The sequence below is a fragment of the Egretta garzetta genome, unplaced genomic scaffold (genome assembly GCF_000687185.1).
Source record: "Egretta garzetta isolate BGI_Z169 unplaced genomic scaffold, ASM68718v1 scaffold351, whole genome shotgun sequence".
Lineage (NCBI taxonomy): Eukaryota > Metazoa > Chordata > Aves > Pelecaniformes > Ardeidae > Egretta > Egretta garzetta.
In genome coordinates, this window is record NW_009258489.1 from 310,784 (window position 1) to 329,442 (window position 18,659).

Below are 18,659 nucleotides of genomic sequence, written 5' to 3' on the forward strand. Positions count from 1 at the left end.
TACATTAGAAAAGGTAACATTTCAAATGCAATACCATTTTTGAGAGACCTAATTAGTCTCGGAATGTGGGTTGCTGGGGTTTGGGGGTTTTGTTTGTTTTTTTTAAAAAGCTTACACAATCTGTTAAAGCTCAAGAACAAAGATACTACACAAATTGCATTCAAGTACAGAGTCTTGGCTACTTTTTCACATCCTTATTTTGAGACAGCAAATCCTCCTTAATTTTAGCATATGGGTTTGAGTTTTGTTTGGTTTTTATTTTAAGGCTTTATACATACTTCTGTATTATTCATGCACTCCATTCTGTATGTTTAAACTTGTTTTAAATATGGCCACTTTTAATTGTTAATTCATAGAGGGACTATTTTCGAAGTGTTTTCTCTACAGAATCTTACAAAACCTGAACACTTCCACTTTTCAGAACACCGAACGTATTTATGAAGTACTTGAGACAGGGTGTCTTCTGAAAACAGTAACACCATTGTATATATTTTCTTCAAAATAAAAATTAAATTACCATGTGGGGTTTCCCATACAGAAAAAAAATGCAAGATGAAACAAACTCTACCTTATTATGTTTGTTTATAAAGCAGAATTGTTTGGTTTAAATGCACCAAAACATGGCCCTTCATGTTTTTACAGTTTCCATTTACACTTCTGTATTTGTGGTCAGGAGTTTTAAATAAACTCAGTAACAGCATAATTTAAGACTCATATTAGCAAAGACAGCACCAGTTAGATATAGTCAGAGTAGGGTTTTCCAAATATTATTACAATTATTAAATTACAATAATTTTGCCAGGCTAGTTTAATGCCTTCCCAATTTTGATACCCAAGAAGGAAAGTCAAGTCATTCAGAACAAATTTAAAACAATTTGTGTAGAGAATTGGCTTGGTTTTTTAAGTAAAAATGAAGTGTTTTATAATATATTTTTCTCAAGTAAATTTGGAAACTATGCTATTTTCCTCAGAGGCTAATAAATCAATTTCTTGTTTAATATAACACCAATCAATAGTTACATAATATATTTGATCCAGTCTGCAAACAAGATTTCATTTATAAAAAAATAATTTTTAGTGCAACTATTGTCTATGTAACTTTTTGAATAGTTGTAAGCTTTGAGAACTGCACAATCTTCTGCCTTTCTCCAGGAAGTCATTAAAAAGAAAAAACAATTCAACTTTATAAAATCCAACATACTGAATAAATCAGTTAAAAACTGGCTGTTCCTGTGGTGCTGTTTTGTTGGCTTTTTCAAATGTACAGCTTTGTATATTTACAGTGCCTTCAGTAGCTTTCTCAAGTTGGTTTTGGACATTTACGGAGACATTGTACTACTACTACTGTATCTTCATGTCCTGAAATTCCACTTGGTGAGAATGCAAGGGTCCAAAACCCAGAGCAAAATTTTAGTCCTAAGGCACTGTTTTTAGTGTTTTATTTTCTTGATATTTCAATTTTATAGGTAAATTTGTACAAATACGTTATTGCTGGTTTAAAGGGAAGATGTTACAGCCAGAGAATGGTTTCATAATTTTGTCTAAAACTACATTTAAAGTCAACCTTAAAAAAAAAAGGGGGAAGAAAGGGGGATGGGGGGTGGGGGAGGAAAAAGAAAAAAAAAAATCCAGGCACCTTTTGTACAAGTCTTTAAAAATATTTTTTACTAGCCCCATCTTCCAAATACAGGAATTCAGATAACTTCCCCCACACCCCCCTGGCTTTGGGCTCTAGACAAAAATTATTCCTGACACTTGGCATTTATATTACCTGTAACAAAACAAAAAACCTTGTAATGGTTTTTGGTCTTTTGTCACATGGCATACATAGATCTTTCAATCAGTGAAATGATATATGAAGTGAGGTAATAAACTATGAGCACAACAGAGTTTTAAGTCAGTGGTAAAAATTTACATTATAAGTTCATATTGGTGAGATCTCATACACATGTAGATACATATACATATCTATGTGTGTATGCACATGTGTGAGCACACATATGCACATATACAAAAACATTAAAAATCTTGAACTCTGTGAGAAAGGTGAACTTTGTGAGATCCAAGGCAGAAATTCTGATGACAATTGAGGACTAAAACAAACCAGGACGCTGTAAGAAGACCAGTGGAATGCCTTCCTGAAACACAAAGACATTGCAAGGAGAGTGCTCTTGAGTTTACCACTGTAATGTAGGGGGTAGGGGAAATCAGAATTGTACACATTCCAATAAAATTCATGAACAGCTTTAGAGACTTTCTCTCCCCTTGTCTGGGATCAGAAACTTCCACACCATATCAACAGTATATTTTTCCACGAAAACCCTATTAAGATTCTTTTATTCACCCAAAACAAGTAAGACTCCCGTGATTCTCCTACAAGTGATAAGAGTTTTGAGATGGCAACCTTGTAATTACATGCATGTGCCTTTTACTCTTAAAGGATGTATATAAAAAAAAAAAAAACAAACCCAAATCAAACCCAAAAAGCATTTTCAAACCATAGGATATGTAAAGGTCCAAATTTCCCTTCAGACAGAAGGGCAAGTCAGCAGCACCGGTGAGAAACCTGATTAGACTGCTAAAAAGACTTGACTAAAAGTGCCTTTAAAAAAAAAAAAAAAAAAAAAAAAAAAAGATCAGTGAAGACAGTTAAGAAAAATGAAAAATCAATTTGCAAGAAATTTCCCCTTTATGTTTTAATTAGCTTTCTTTGCTAAACACGTAAGTGCTCACTGAGTAACGAATTCTCTTTATTACCGAAAATTCATATATGGAGGCTAAGAAATAAAGAATTAGACTAGTCAAAAAGATGGCCAAGATCCCCAGAGGAAGAAGTTTGTCTGCTACTTTTAACCCATCTATGTGAGAGACTAACATACAAATTTTTCAATACAGAATTAGTGTCATAGAAGTATCTGCATACAAAAAGCTTCAGTAAGAAATCTAACAATTTAAATCAGATTGGCAAGCTTCAGGAAACCTTGCTGAAGAAGTATGTATGAAATTATGCTGAGCTACCCACACTGCCCTTCTACCAGAAGTTACCAGCTCTAGAGTAGTCAAAAGGGAACATGTGTTTGCACCTCATCAACTTCAGAGCAGACTCTCACATCTTCACATAAAGTTAAACTCGATAAAGGTGGCTTGGAAGTTAGACTGTACTAAGGGGCTGCTTGGGCAGGTCACGATTTTCTTCCTGGCAATGATGCCCTTGGGCACATAACACCTGGCCACTGTCGGTAATTTTTTCCATTGTCTGCAGGCAAGATATTCCAAAACAGATTTTTGCAGAATATCAGTGCGCTAAGTCCCACTGCAAATATAGCACACATATAAGTGGGAAAAAGAGCTATCCTGGTACAGCAGGGATCCTGAATATCATGCCTGAGACTGTCTCCTCTGAACTACCATCATAGACAAGGGATTTTTTTCCTAAATATTTCCATGGTCTGAACACAGCAGTAAATACAAGTTATGCATGGGTAGACAATACCAATTATGGACTGAACAAACATATAATGTGCACAGTATCACAAAGCACAGCACAGCTATTTTGACTTTCACCTCAAGTCTTTTAAATGCTGACAAATACTTGAACATTCATTAGTTAAATTTTACTTTATAGATCTGTGTTCTTCCAATCTCCTTTCAAAAGAGGAATGAAGTGAAGAGTGTTGCATCTTTGGATTTTTCAGACATTTTCCAGAAGCCAACCAACCAAAGACTTGTTTAGAGCTTGCTCTGCATCAGACGCCTTCTCGATCATTTCACAATACTTCAGCACTGCTTGCAAGAGATCTCCTACTTTCCAATCTCTTTCTCGCAGTCTTCTGGAAAGCTAAAGGGGAGGCAGGGGAACACAAAACAAAATATTTTAACGGGCACATCATGATTAACAGTTAAGAGAAATTATTCTTCAAACATTAGCTCATAAGAGATCAAATGTAATGAATTAATCATTATTTCCACATCTAGAAAAACAAAAACTTCCACAAGAATCAGGCACTTTTCCTTAGGGCAGTTTTCACAAAATTTTCTTCTGGAGGGAGCAACATTTTCAAATGATGTGGTGCCACAGGTATGAGGGCTGTGGTTCATCAAGACTGCAGAAAACAGGAAATTCTAAACACAAGATTAAGACATTTGCCATCCCTCCCATGCCAATAATGCACATATAAAAAGACAAAAGTCAGTCTTAATAAAAGGACGTGGATTTTCCTTTCACAACATATAGTGTGGTTTGGGTGGCACAGATGCTACCCTCAATGAAAACAGTGTCTTCAGAGTTGGGAAATTATAACATCTTGGGGAAGATGAAAAGGTGAGGGTTAACTTAAACTACCACTTGGGAGCAGAGATCAGTGTAGCTGAAAACATTTTTTGTCGCCCAGGAGTCCAAGCAAAAAAATCTTCCTTTGCTTATGTGTCAAGCTCAGCTATATACAGAGAAAGCCTGCCTTAAGACAAGGATGAATTTGCCAGTTTGCCCAGGAGTAAAAAAAAAAAAAAAAAAAAAAAAAAATCTTCTCCCTTGGAAAATTTTATTGCCTTTCATAGTCCTTACCATGATATCCTATAAATTATATTTTAAAAAAGTCATTAACAGCTTTCAGTGAAATATCTTCCCCAGCTCTAAAATTAAAAATTCATAATGTTTGTTCTATGAAACCTATCAGATTGAAATACAAAATTCTACTTAAAAAAAAAAAAAAAAAAAAAGAAAGAACTTTTCTCTGCTTCTTCATTTAGGAGATGTTCCCACTGCAACAAGGCAGGTGGTTGAACCGACAGGAAGAGTGTGGGTATAAAAACATGCATAAAACACTTAACTTCTTGAGAAAACAATTAACTTGAATGAGCAAAAAAAGATTCCCTCTAATCTTGAATACAATATATCCTGAACATTGAAACTTTTTTCAGTGAAAAAAATTTTTTTTTTTTTTAATACAAAAGAGGACCGAAATCTGCAGTTATTTCTGGAATTGTTTGTGAATTTTAAAACAGAGGACAAGAAACAAGAGTTTTAGAGTCTACAACAAGCAGTTTTGTATATGGTGTCTGTTGGTTTATAAATAAATGGTCATTTTTCTTATGCCAGAGGGAAGTTTAGCGAACGTCCAAAGACCTATTTAAGCAAATACAGTGTAAAATTTCTCTCCAAAGAAGATACCACCATGGTAAGAGGACAAATTTGGCACCTGACTTCACTAATCTATTTTAATTTAGAGTCCAAAGTTCAGTCCAACTATTTCTTCAGTCGACTGATCTGTTTCTTATTGTCAGACAAGCAAAATATTGGAGTTTACTCAAAACAGGCACCAGAAATCCTAAAATAGCTAGATAAGGTCTGAATAAAACTTGAACATGTATTTTTTTTTTTTAATCGAGGCACTTTACTTCATACATAGGTATTCAACTTCTTTCTGCCTTGCTGAACATAAAGTGTATCCTTAAGTAAAACAGTTGATACCCAGCTGCAGCAAGTAATACCTTACTTGATATATGCTAGGAGTATTTTGTCTTTTATACAGCCACACCACATCAGTGGCTCATTACCCTGCTGTGATCAGCTAACACACAAGCCTTTCCTCCCCTCCAGAACTCACCAACTGCTTCTAGTGGAAATTACTGTTTTCAATGTGATCTAAAGCTCAGGTTCATTCCCCATGTAACTGAGGTTAACTTTCCAAAGATCAAAACTGGTGAGAGATGAGTATATAGAGGTCAGTTCACTTTTCTGCTGGGCTGTAGTGCCCTCTGGAGGTGCTTGTGTAGCTTTACTAGTGACAGAACTGAGAATGACTATTGCTAGTTTAAGACCCTCAGTTTGGGTCAGAGATCACCAGGATCAGGCTAGGACTAACTGCAAGATTTCTCATTTTGTACTACTGAATATCTTATTTTTATTAATACAATCCTGAAAGAACAGCTTATTTTCAAAAGGACCTTACTACAATTACAAGCATCCTTTCAGAAAGTCTTCATTCTCTGAATTTATAATTGAAAAATTTTGAAACGTATTTTAGAAACTAATCAAAGTCATACTTGTATGCACCTAAGTTTTTCCTATACAAGATTATTCAGACAGAGACTGTGCTCTGAAAATTCTGTACTTTCCTTTGAACTCTTAAGATGGTGAGAGATGCCGAGTCACACTGACACAACAGGTGAATTTCTGGGGTTTGGCAATTCAGTTTAGATACAAACACCACAAAATGGACAAGAGCACAAGTCTGTAGAGAGACAGTGTTATAAAATTTCCACTTGGGAAATGGGATGGAATAAAAACCAGGTAATTCTTCCCTGCCTCCAGGGGGGAAACTGGATTTCAATTCATTTTAACATAACTGCATGTGGAGAACCAAACATTTATCTATGAAACTAAGTGAATCAATTAACTAGTTTAACATTTTCAGGACTGCATGACTACTGCCTGCCTGAAGGTCTTAGGTTTTATCTTTAGGTGTCAACTCAGTATCAATTTATGACTCAAGTGTCAAGTAGAAAAATATGACTTTTTTTAGGAGTGCTACATAATAGACATTGCTATTTTCCCAAAGTGCTGCTCTTAGCATATTCTCTTATTATGATAGCTAGAGTGGTGTTCAGATACACAGCCAGCTAATAATACCTTTCCTATGTGTCTTCAGGCATTGGCTTAAATAGTAGCATCACAACTTTGAAATCTACTAAGTCAGAGCTGGCAGAAGAATGAGAAAATTGAGGGAAAAAAATTAAAAGAGGCACCTGCCATCCATTTTTTGTCTTACGCATTATGTTGCAGTGTAAGACACAGTTTTCTCTCTCTCACATACGCACACAAAGGAGATTACTGTTAACACTTGTGGGTCCTACCGCTATTCTGCCTATTTGCAACACTGCAATGCACATACGAGAAGCATGAAGTAGATGGACAGATCTTCAAAAGACAGCCAAAATTACTCATGAGGTCAGAGCGATTGTAGTCACTAAACTCAACTCATTCACATCAAAACAACTTCAGAGAATGCTGGGGCAGGCAGAAAAGGTTAAGTATTTTCTTTTTCATGTTAAGACACTTATAAACTGTAACAGGGAAGGAACATATAAATAAAAGGATTAAACCCAGCAGTTTCAAATAAAAACAGAAATGGAGAAAAGTATTCTCAAACTGCCTTCTAGTTTATGAAAGCATGAAGTCCACTCTAAGTGTCAGAACTAATGTACGACAAAATATATTTCTGAAATAACTTTAAGTCAAACATACCAACCTCCAGAAAAGGAGCACAAGGGATATATTCCAACTTGCCCAAAAGTAATTTCCCAAATTTCTGAGACTTCCTACTCTTGAGATCGAATACATATACCAGACAGTTACACAGGCAAACGAAAAACAAAACTAGAATTCTTTTTCCAGGCTAGAAAGCAAGAAGCTACTCTTGGAAAAATTCAGGCCATGTACAAACCGGACTGACCTCTGGGTACCTTTCACACTCTTAACACAGGTCTGCAGTAATTAAGCACCACAAGCACACACATTCATCTAAGTTTGGGAGTCCATTTAGTCATACGGACTCTACTTCCTGGGCACTCCCCTTTTCTCCCTGAAATGATGATTTGAGCTTTGGAAAGCGCTAACTTGAAGACTCAATACTAAATTTCGGAACTGGGAGCAAGCTTTTCCTTCCTTAATATATTGATATGCACATTAAGTTGGTTTTGCCAGATCTTAATTATTAAAAACATACATGTTCATGCTTTTTCATGTTACCAGGTCACAAAATAAAACTCTTTGACAATTTATTATTCTTATCAACCTCATCATTAGAGACAATTCCTATATATCTGTGAGGTTAGCATTTCAGTAGCCAGGTAATGTTAAAATAATTCCGTGGCAGAAGATTAAAAAAAACAGGTCAAGTGTAATAAACGCCAGATTATCATCTGCAGTTTGGTGTGTAGCCCAAAGGAATAATTTTTATGATTTTATAAAAATAAGAAGTTTCTCTTACATGTTTGTGATCTAAATACTCAAGTCAGTACACAAACCAAAATTTTGACCCTTCCCTAAGGATGCTAATTAGAATCATAGAATCATTTGGGGTCGAAAAGACCTTCAAGATCATCAAGTCCAACTGTTAACCTAACACTGCCAAGTCCACCACTAAACCATGTCCCTGAGCACCACATCTACACATCTTTTGAACCCCTCCCTGGATGGGGACTCAACCACTTCCCTGGGCAGCCTGTTCCAATGCTTGACAACCCTTTTGGTGCAGAAATTAATAATATCCAATCTAAACCTCCCCTGGCACAACTTGAGGCCATTTCCTCTTGTCCTACCACTTGTTACCTGGGAAAAGATAGCAAGACCCACCTAACTGCAACCTCCTTTCAGGCAGTTGTAGAGGGCGACAAGGTCTCCCCCTCAGCCTCCTCTTTTCCACACTAAACAACCCCAGTTCCCTCAGCCGCTCCTAAGACTTGTGCTCCAGACCACTCACCAGCTTTGTTGTCCTTCTCTGGACACGCTTCAGTGTCTCAATGTCTTGCTTGGAGTGAGGGGCGCAAAACTGAACACAGTATTCAAGGTGCAGCCTCATTGGTGCTGAATACAGGGGCACAACCACTTCCCTAGTCCTGCTGGCCACACTATTTCTGATACAAGCCAGGATGCTGTTGGCAGACTTGGCCACACTGCTGGCTCATATTCAGCCGGCTGTTGACCAACAACCCCAGGGCCTTTTCCGACGGGCAGCTTTCCAGCCACTCTGCCCCACGCCTGGAGCGTTGCCTGGGGTTGTTGTGACCCCAGGGCAGGACCCAGCCCTTGGCCTTTCAGCCGGCTGTCAACCAGTACCCCCAGGTCCTTTTCCGCCAGGCAGCTTTCCAGCCACTCTGCCCCAAGCCTGTAGTGCTGCGTGGGGTTGTTGTGACCAAAGGACCCTGCACTTGGCCTTGTTAAACCTTATACAATTGGTCTCGGCCCATCAATCCAGCCTGTCCAGATCCCTCTGTAAAGCCTTCCTACCCTCAAGCAGATCACCACTCCCACCCAGTTTGGTGTCATCTGCAAAGTTACTGAGGGTGCAACTCAATCCCCTCGTCCAGGTCACTGATAAAGATATTAAACAGAACCAGCCCCAGAAGTGACCCCTGGGTGACACCACTTGTGACCAGCCTCCAACTGGATTTAACTGCATTCACCACAACTCTCTGGGCTCAGCCATCCAGCCAGGTTTTTACTCAGCAAAGAATACATCTGTCTAAACCATGAGTAGCCAGTTTCTCCAGCAGAATGCTGTGGGAAACGGTGTCAAAGGCTTTACTGCGGTCTGTGTAGACAACATCCACAGCCTTTCCCTCATCCACTAAGTGATGATTATAGAAGGATATGAGGTTAGTCAAGCACGACCTGCCTTTCATAAACCCATGCTAACTAGGCCTGATCACCTGTTTGTCCTGTATGCGCTGCGTGATGGCACTCAAGATGATTTGCTTTATAACCTTCCCAGACACAGAGGTCAGACTGACAGGCTTGTGGTTCCCTGGATCCTCCTTCCAGCCCTTCCTGTAGATAGGCATCACATTTGCTAACTTCCAGTCAACCAGAACCTCCCCGGTTGGCCAGAACTGCTGATAAATGATGGAAAGTGGCTTGGTGAGCACTTCTGCCAGCTCCCTCAGTACCCCTGGGTGGATCCTAAAGCCTAATTCTTTAAAATTCCACTTTCTCTTTGGGCACATATTAAATCCAATCTATATAACCAAAATAAAGGTTCCTAAACACGAAACAGTTTTACTGAGCCTTCTTTCTTAATAGTTCTGGTTGCAGTTGCTTACAGAATAAAAACATACTTATTATTTAATTAAAACCTAAACTTCTTTCTGATAAGAGAATGTGCATTTCCTAGCAAAAAAACCTGAGGCAGAACATCAGAATATTACGTTAGAAATTAATTTCCATGAGCAAGTTCTCAGAAAAATTCAATCTATAGAAAATTAAATATTAAGCAAAAAATGCTTGAAAAAATGTATTTTTCACTAAAAACCGCTGTAATTGTATCCTCCTTGGAGTAAAACAAGGAAAACAACTTGTGAAACAAGTTAGCTCAGCTTTGATTAATACCGTTTTAGTTATGGTACATGCACAGACTAAACAGGCTGTTCCACTGTGACCTCTCAGGATTTAGATAATCATTTTCCTCAACAGCAAATACCTCATTATTACTGAGCAGCAAATAAAGTAGTAGCAGCTGGTGTATCACAGCAAATGGAAATCAAGCAAATCCTTCCCCTTCACCACCACCCACCAAATCCAAGTACTTACAAAGACAAATTCCCTTGTAGCAGCGTCATGAAAGTGAAGATCAGACACCTCTGTTTCAGAAGCTGCCAGCCACTGGAGTGCTGCTCTGAGCTGGGGGTCCACTAGATTTGGTTCCAAATCAATATTCACTATTGCTAAAGTCTTTCGTATTTGCTCCAAACCTAACATTAAAAATAAAACCATCACATTGTTTCTCTAGAAAGTCTCTGTAGTTCACTGTTAAGTACATTATCTTAAAAATCTCAATTTAGTACACACAGATAATATGAAAGGAAAAAATCATGCTGATCTGAAGTGTTTCTATACTTTCACATAAGGAATTACTGTTTATCCCATGTACAATTATATGCAAACACAGCTGCGTATTAGAAGACATCTAAGCATTAATGTATATTCCAAATGACAAGGAATTTAACAGTCTTTCATAAAGTGAACAGCAATGGCTCTCACATTGGCCATCAATCATTTCCATTTCCAACTGCTATTTTTTGCTATGCCTTCATCTACTAAATTTTTTCAAAGTGTGTATTTCAGAATTTTTTCCTGGACAGACAGACTGATCAGACTGCCTCTAAGTTTTTCCAAAATACAGTGCTGTTTTTACTGAGGCCTATCCAATTTTTCAACACCTCCCTTGAAGCCAGAGTTCCAAAAATTAACACAGTATTGAAAGAGCAGTTGCATTAATAACAGAGAAACTATAGTACTGTCATCTTCTGTTCCCACTCCGAATTTCTGTATCCAGCTATCATAGTAATCCTTTGTCACACTCTCAGAACTAAGCATACGTGTAGGGCTCTCCAAGTTGTTCTTGAAGCCTCTACTTCCAGACTACTGGACTTTACTCTCTAGAAACAAGGAATGTATTTGCAATAAAAACATATGTTCATGAGCAGTTTACCTCAATCTTACTACTCTGCCAATCAAGCTTCTGAAAACTGAGGTACATAAGGTATTCATTCCTAACTGGCAAAGTTAAGCAATATGAAATAGATTCCCCCCGGATGCAAAAGAGAGAAAATTAACTAGCAGAACTGTCAACATAAGCATGCTTTTGGTGGGTAACAGCATATTTGTCCAGGAGCCCCAAAAAATCTAACATCTTCACAGAAAAAAAACCCAATTATAGACAAATTTATGACACTTTGTGGATGAAAAGCATGGTGGTAATATATCACTGGGCAATTTTGATATATTTTTTAGTTTTATAAAATATTTGTACATTCTGTAATAACAAGGCTTTGTTTCAAATTCATTGGTGAACAAGGTGCAGTCAGCTTAGATAAAGCCAGACACTTCTGACGTGAACAGAACTTCCCAATGTACAAGACCAGGTAAAAAGGTTTTCTACCTAGAATACTATTTAAATGGTCCTACAATGAAGTAACAGAAAGAGTCTTTTCAAAGTGAGATGGAGAAGAAAAAGTGGAAAAATTTCACTAGAAAATACTTAATACCGTATAAAGCAGTCTGTTGCACTCCAAGAGACACCTATACTGTGTAAAGAAATAAAATCAAGCACTATTTTAAATGAGCAATTTGAACACTTGAGATTCTAGTTTAAAGTTGAGCCCAAAAGAAAGCAAAGGTATATTGGTAACCCAGATGATAACCTACAGAGTAGAAAATACTTTAATTATGATTATTTTCTGAGGACAAATACTACATAATTTAGTTTACTTTTATTTCCTTGAAACCTCACAGTTAGATCTGATTAAATAAAAAAAAAAAAAAACCCAAACATTAAAAGATCTTGTTTATTTTCATACATTTCTGTGGGAGTTAAGGGGGGAAGGGGAGGGGAATAAATAACCACACATCTTTCTGCTTCAGTCAAGACTATTTGAAGATGTGCAACATGGCTGAATATCCTCTGTAAGTGGGTAGCAAAGGTGTCTTGAAATGCTTATTTCATCTTCAGAATATACCCGACACAAAAAAAAGCTCTGTCACAACTTGCTCTAACATTAGCTCATCTTTAAATCAGCCTCGTATACTGTGTATTCAGACTGTTCTCATTTGAGTTAACAACCTTTGGCACTTCAATCAGACTACAAACCAGAAAGCTGTAACATGATCCTGGATAGACCCTATTTTATATTTCACTAAGAAGGTCAAGAACAGTAGTATATGCTAGAACTGATACTACCTTCTACAGCATCCTTGGAGTCCTCATCTTTATCTTCTGTTCCATCACTGTGTTTTAAGAATAAAACAAAAACATTAATACAATTGAATATATGCACAATAGATGAAGTCAATCCTAAGACTGTAATGAAGGTTAAAGGACAGGAAAATCATAAAAGAATTAAGAAGTGATCATGAAAAGAAGCTTTGCTTCTCACACCATTTCACGTTGGAAACAGATTTATCATGAACTTCACAAGATTTGCTCTTAGGGAGAGAAGGGAGAAGAGAGAAACAAGAGAAGGGTGTTAAAAAGAAGGATTGTAATATGAAGACATTTTAAAATAAGAAGAAAACAATTTTAATTAAAGAGGACAGTTTAGTTTTGCTCCATATGTGAAAAGGTTGAGCCATCTTAAGTCACGGGTATGAACAGCTATAGGTTATTCAAAGCTGTAAGTTGTAAGTTTTCTACAAAAATCAATTACCAAGCAATTTTGAAAGTTTCCACAAGCTAAAGGAAAAAATAGAAATCCTGTAGGAAGCAAGCTCTAGTTTGCATGAAAAAGTAAATCTAAAGACTTGTAAAACTGCAAGCAAGAACATGCACAAAAGGGACCTTTCATTTTGCAAGCAGAACATAATCATCCGTTTAGCACAGCAAAATTTAACCATTCAGTATGGATTAATTAATGAAAAAATCATATCGTGATTAAGTGAGAAGAGTGTGAATAATGTATCGGTATAAAAAAAATGCACCGTATTTTTATTTTCCAAAATGATGATTTCATGCATTAATTATGAGGAACCCATCTGGTTTATATTTCTCAACTCAACCAACCTGTCTGATGTTGGAAAGGATAAATTCTCCTCATACATATCCCCTTCTAAACCAAGACTGCTCCAGCTACTGCTGTTACCATTACTGCCAGGAGAAGAAGAGAACACAGCTGAACTAGAAAAGAACAATAGCTCAAACTAGAACCTTCATTTTCCTTAGAGCTGTTTTGTCAAGACATTCAATGAAAAAGCACTGAAACTTCCTGAACAGGTTTGGTGGAACAGAGTACAAACATGATTGTCAGTGCTATTCAGAGCAGCAATGCGCACAGTAACGCAAAACTGGTACGTTTCAGTACACAGGTGAAAGTATTAATTTGTACTCATTAATTTTCCAGATCAGTGCTAACAGCAATTTTGTCCTCAGGTCTAAGCACAGTGCTTGTTGTTTATACAGGCCCAACAATTTCAATACGATTACTCATAGGAATATGGATTACAACTATAGTATTTGCTTAAGGAGTAGCTAAGAGTTCATAAAATTATACATTAAAGACAACTGCATAAATAAAATCTTTCAATCTCATTAAAAAAAAAACCCAGTAATGATCTCCAACAGCCTGATAAGAAGGAATTCTTAGAGCAAGTAACTTTTTTTTTTAAATTCTGAATATTGTTCTACAAGCTGATCTTTTAAAAATAGGGGGGTTTATAGATCAGTGAAAACAATACTAAAAAGATTACTTCACTCACAGTTCATAAACATACTGCATTTATTCCATGACTACATTCAAGCCAATGCAAAGAACTGAAAAAGTTGAGCATGTCCTTACACTGGTACACTTCAGGCAGTATAATTAGCAGAGTTTGTTAAGCCTGTGCTTAAGTACAAGATTCAGCTACTCATATGATTAAATCTCTGCTCCCCAACTTCATAACTCCCCCAGAGCACGTCTGGAAGCCTTCCAAGAATAGGATTTCAAGATAACCAGCATTCTTTGAGAAAGCTAGATTGTCTACTATACATGGTATGGCAGGCCGTGAAGCAACTCCAGAGAACAACTGCTGCAAGAAGATGCTTTCTTCACCTAAGTTTTGTGTGACTGTTAAAGCTCTTCTTTTCCACTCATTCCACTCAAGGCAAATAGTAAAATTTAAAACAACAAATGTTGGAAATAAACATTTGAAGACACAGACATTAATCTCTTTTCAAGTAACAGCATCACCTATCAGTATCCTTTGCTTTCCAGTATGCCTGCTTGGATCCTAATTTCAAAACTGTAACAGCAGTTTAGCAAGCCTGCAACATGAATATACCCTAACAGGAAAAAAAAAAATTAAAGAGTTGAAGGTGTTTCATTCAGCACATTATTGCTTATTTAGACTACATGTGCAAAGAACAATCAGTCCTCTCATTATGCAAAAAAAGAAAAAAGAAAAGTAAAGAGCAGAGGCTTCCAAAGAAACCAACTTGGGCTGCTCAGAAAATGCAACCCTGGTCTTAAGAACATTTCTGAAGCTACTGTGTGAGACTACCACAGTATATAGACATATTAAAATTTGGTTTGAATCACATGTATAGAAAATATTAACATAGCCTACTGATACCAGAATTTTGCACTCAAAATAGCCTCTTTCACTGAAAGTTACAGATGCCTATACTTAAAATGGAAGTAAAAGCTGCCCCAGTTCTCAGACTAAAGGAAAAAGTATTTGCAACTTAACAGAGTGACCTCATGCATACTACTATTCTGATTAGGTAAAAGATTAATATATTTTAGAGAGGTCAAACTTGGTCTGAAATAATCATATAATTAACCATATGATTACAATGCACAGCAATGTATGAGGCTTTGTCTTTGTTGTGAGATGCCAAATTAACAGCCTTGAAATTAAAGTCCTACAACCACAGAACAAGTAACAAACAAAGGCATTATAATGTTTCTATAATGCTTCATGCAGCTCTTCAAGATGAGCCAGCAGAAGAATGACAAGAAAAGCTTTCAACTTTATATATATATACACACACACTATATATATATATATATATGGGAACTATAAATCAGATCATCTGCTTTGAGATTCTGCATTATGTGCATACAGTCAAAGGCAAGAGGCTTCTGCTCTGATTCATCCCCTGGAAAAGCCTATGTCTACGCCTATACCTATACATTAACCATAGAGAAAGCTTAAGACTGTTTTATTTCTAAATTTAAGCCGCTAATGTTAGGCACACAAAGCAGACAATATAAGCACTCCCCTGAATAACTAATTTTACTGAGTCTGCTAAAGAACTTCCATTCCTACTTCCATTCAAATGGAACTGCAGGGTCATGCTTTGATAATTCTTTCCAAGTTGTTTTGTTCCCTTGTTTACAGACAGTTTAGTCCTCTAAAGCACTGAAGTACAATTTTTATATTGATCTGAGATGCAGAGGGCATGTACTGTTTCAACAGAACTACTACAAAAATGTCTGGTTTTCCTGACGTAAAGCAAAGCAAGGTAAATCGAACTAGACCACTGCAGCCTGCATTGTTGCGTTGCTTTCTGGGGACTGTGATCCTATGCTCCAAAAAAATGTCAAACTACTGTAAATGGAATCTCTATGTCTATTATTATGGAGATAATTTCCAAAGTGTCAGCTAAAGGAGTCTCAAATATCAGTATCCATTGAATACTTCAAATGGCCTGGAAAATACTGGGGGAAGGGAGAGGTCCTCCCCCACTAGGTAAAACTTGCCTAATGTTCACTATTAATCATATAGTACCAGCATTACAAACAAATTGGTCTAATGGTACCTAGTACCTCAAAGATGGTACAAGCAAAAATGCTGACAGCTTCTTAGACACTTGCATTAAGAAATAGCTACCAGGGGAGCAATGCTACCTGCTGGTACATCTAAACGTTTCAAATTGACACGCTTTACATATAATCAGCACAATCTTTTTTAAGCAGATGGCCCTGAGCATAATAAAAATAAACGACAAAACACCCCCAAGCTTTCAACTGTTGTAACTGCATAATGAATGCTCCCTCTATAACTGAATGGCATTTTCCTGTTTTATAAAACAGTTTATGTAAAAAAAGATGAGATAAAAGCAATACATCTTCATCACTGCCATGCAATTTTTTCTTTCTTTAGAAGATGCTAACACTGTTACTACTGAATCTTGTTTTGTTACAGGTGGTCTCCCCTGCCCCATATCTTTTCAATCAGGGCAATAACCCCAGATCCTGCCATTTCTACCTGTTAAACCTCAGTAACACAAACAAACCCACGTGCTGTTACCAATCCACAGTTAGTTTTGTAAAACTAGCTGATCAATTTGCACGTGCCAGTTTCTCCTGCCAACACCTTGCTATCCAAATTATGCCTCCCTTTCTCCAAGTTAAATGCTAATTTAGATCATTCCTCCTCTAATGAGCCACAGATTTTCTTACAAGTTACAGAAATTACATTCTTTATCAGCCCCAAACCAGATTCAAATTAAAACAAATAACAAATACAACATGGGCACTACAGGTCCAGCAATTTTTTTGTACTTTTTTTTTCTTTCAGCATCAACTAACTTATATTTTATTCACTATTTGTAACTGTCAATACGCTGAATACTCTTCCTTATACTCTGAATTTCATCGTGCGTAACTCCTTTTCACTCATTCAACAGATCATGTTTTATTAAAATAACTTTAAGGCAATGTGTTCTCTTACAAAATTATTCAGCTGTATGAGTGATAAATTGTAGTAGTGGTTTGCTTAAGTTATTTAGTTAAGCAACACATGAAAAATACCGTAGATATTTAAGTGAGCAACTTCACTTTGGTACCAAATAATCTACTTGTACATCACATAAGGAGACGTATCTCCCCTATTTTCTTTGTGATGATGGAAGTACTAACTAAAAAGAAAAAAAACAAACAAACAAACAAAACCTCTCCCCCATTTCTGCTATTCTTCAACAGAAACGCTGAACTTCCTACAGTAACATCAGTGGTTAATCAATCAAAAAACTAAGTTTACTCATTCCTCGTATATTCCTAATATAGAAGTTCAGGCCACAACTCAATACAATTTTCCCTGGCAACAGGCAGAAACATTGCAGATTTTTAAAACTCCCATTCTAATCTTTGTTAGTTATCAATCAACCAGGGGAAGTATAGTGAGAAACTCTGTGGAAAAAGTTACTACCCTGAACAGGTAAGTGCCAATATTATGCACCTGTAAGCTAATTGTTAGTAGTACATAAATACTCCACCAGTATCAGTTAGAAGAGCTTATAAATTCAAGTCCCAACAAAGACAAAAATAGCTGTTTTTATAGCTCCTCATGCAAATTAAGATCATATTACGTCTTTTCAAGAATAGGCGAATTTACATAAAATCAAGTGAACATTTGTGGGCAACAACGTTTTGCAAGAAAACACAAACATAACATTAGAGCCATTTTCAATAAAAGTCATTGCATGTTGAAGACAAAATAATCTCTTCTCTCCCAATCCCAGAAAACCACTTGATGCCAAGTTATTTGATGTCAAGATAACTGTTTAACCATACTAAACATGTTTATAGTTACCTGTCACTGAGGTGAAGAAAACTGCTGCTTTCATCAGGATGTTCATCTTCAAAACTTAGATTGGACCAACTCCCAGTGCTATCATCACCAATACTAAGACTCATCTGCTGGCTAACAATAGATTCTACAGAGTGAAAGCCTTCTCTTCCAACAGAGCTAAACAAAAATTTCAGACAAAAACATCACTGCATTTCATGCCAATCTGTGTTAGTTCATTTACAGCAATTTAACACCATTTCAAAGACTTAAAATTCCAAGAAAAGAAAAAGGGGGGTGGGGTGGGGGGAGATGCAGAATCCATTAATTTGTACCTTATTCTCAACACAAGAAATGGAGCAACCAAATTAATTTGAAATTTCAATAGTCTTATATCAGGGATGGCTATTTGGGATTCTTTCACTAGAAGACATAGGGAGCAGCACAAATAATTCTCTCATTTGGAAGATTATTTGCTATAAAGCATAGAAGGCATTGCAGCCTTACAGACTGTATATTGAGGTACACTTTTCAAGCAGAACACTTACTATTTTTGAACCTGTTCACCACAGGACAGTTTGGCTCTTGTCCCCTGCCTGCTTATGGTACGACCAGCTAGGTGGTCTGCTATTGTACCCAAGCGCTTAAGTACATGCAGGTGTTAGGATGCTTAAAATCTTAGGATTCCATTTTTTAAAAAGATCTTTCTGCAGATAAAGATTTGCCTTCCTGCTTCAAGAACATGTAGCAATGCACGACTTGGACAGAATTTTTCCCCTCGGGAAATAAATTTAAATTTTTTATCCCAAACCCAATCTAGCAGACATGCTCAATAAAAGGTAGTCTTCAGAAGACGCTTCAAGAAATCCAATCTGGTAACTTTAAAGAAGTC

At 36.8% G+C, this 18,659-nt stretch overlaps 1 protein-coding gene across 7 annotated transcripts in view; it reads right to left on the reverse strand.

Moving 5' to 3' along the window:
* Positions 1 to 1,602: 1,602 nt before the first annotated feature.
* AKAP11 (A-kinase anchoring protein 11) overlaps positions 1,603 to 18,659 on the reverse strand; it is a 37,108-nt gene continuing 20,051 nt past the window's right edge. For 3 of the 7 annotated variants that reach the window (XM_035900882.1, XM_035900896.1, XM_035900876.1), the window contains 4 exons: positions 17,792 to 17,947; positions 12,459 to 12,505; positions 10,310 to 10,470; positions 1,603 to 3,838 (listed from right to left, as the gene is read on the reverse strand). In XM_035900882.1, coding sequence (XP_035756775.1) covers positions 3,692 to 3,838; positions 10,310 to 10,470; positions 12,459 to 12,505; positions 17,792 to 17,947 — 511 coding nt within the window. In that variant the 3' untranslated portion in view covers positions 1,603 to 3,691. Of the gene's footprint in view, positions 3,839 to 10,309; positions 10,471 to 12,458; positions 12,506 to 13,277; positions 13,392 to 17,791; positions 17,948 to 18,659 lie in introns of all 7 variants that reach the window. The other 4 variants (XR_004842828.1, XM_035900906.1, XM_035900902.1 and 1 more) reach the window with 4 other exon arrangements.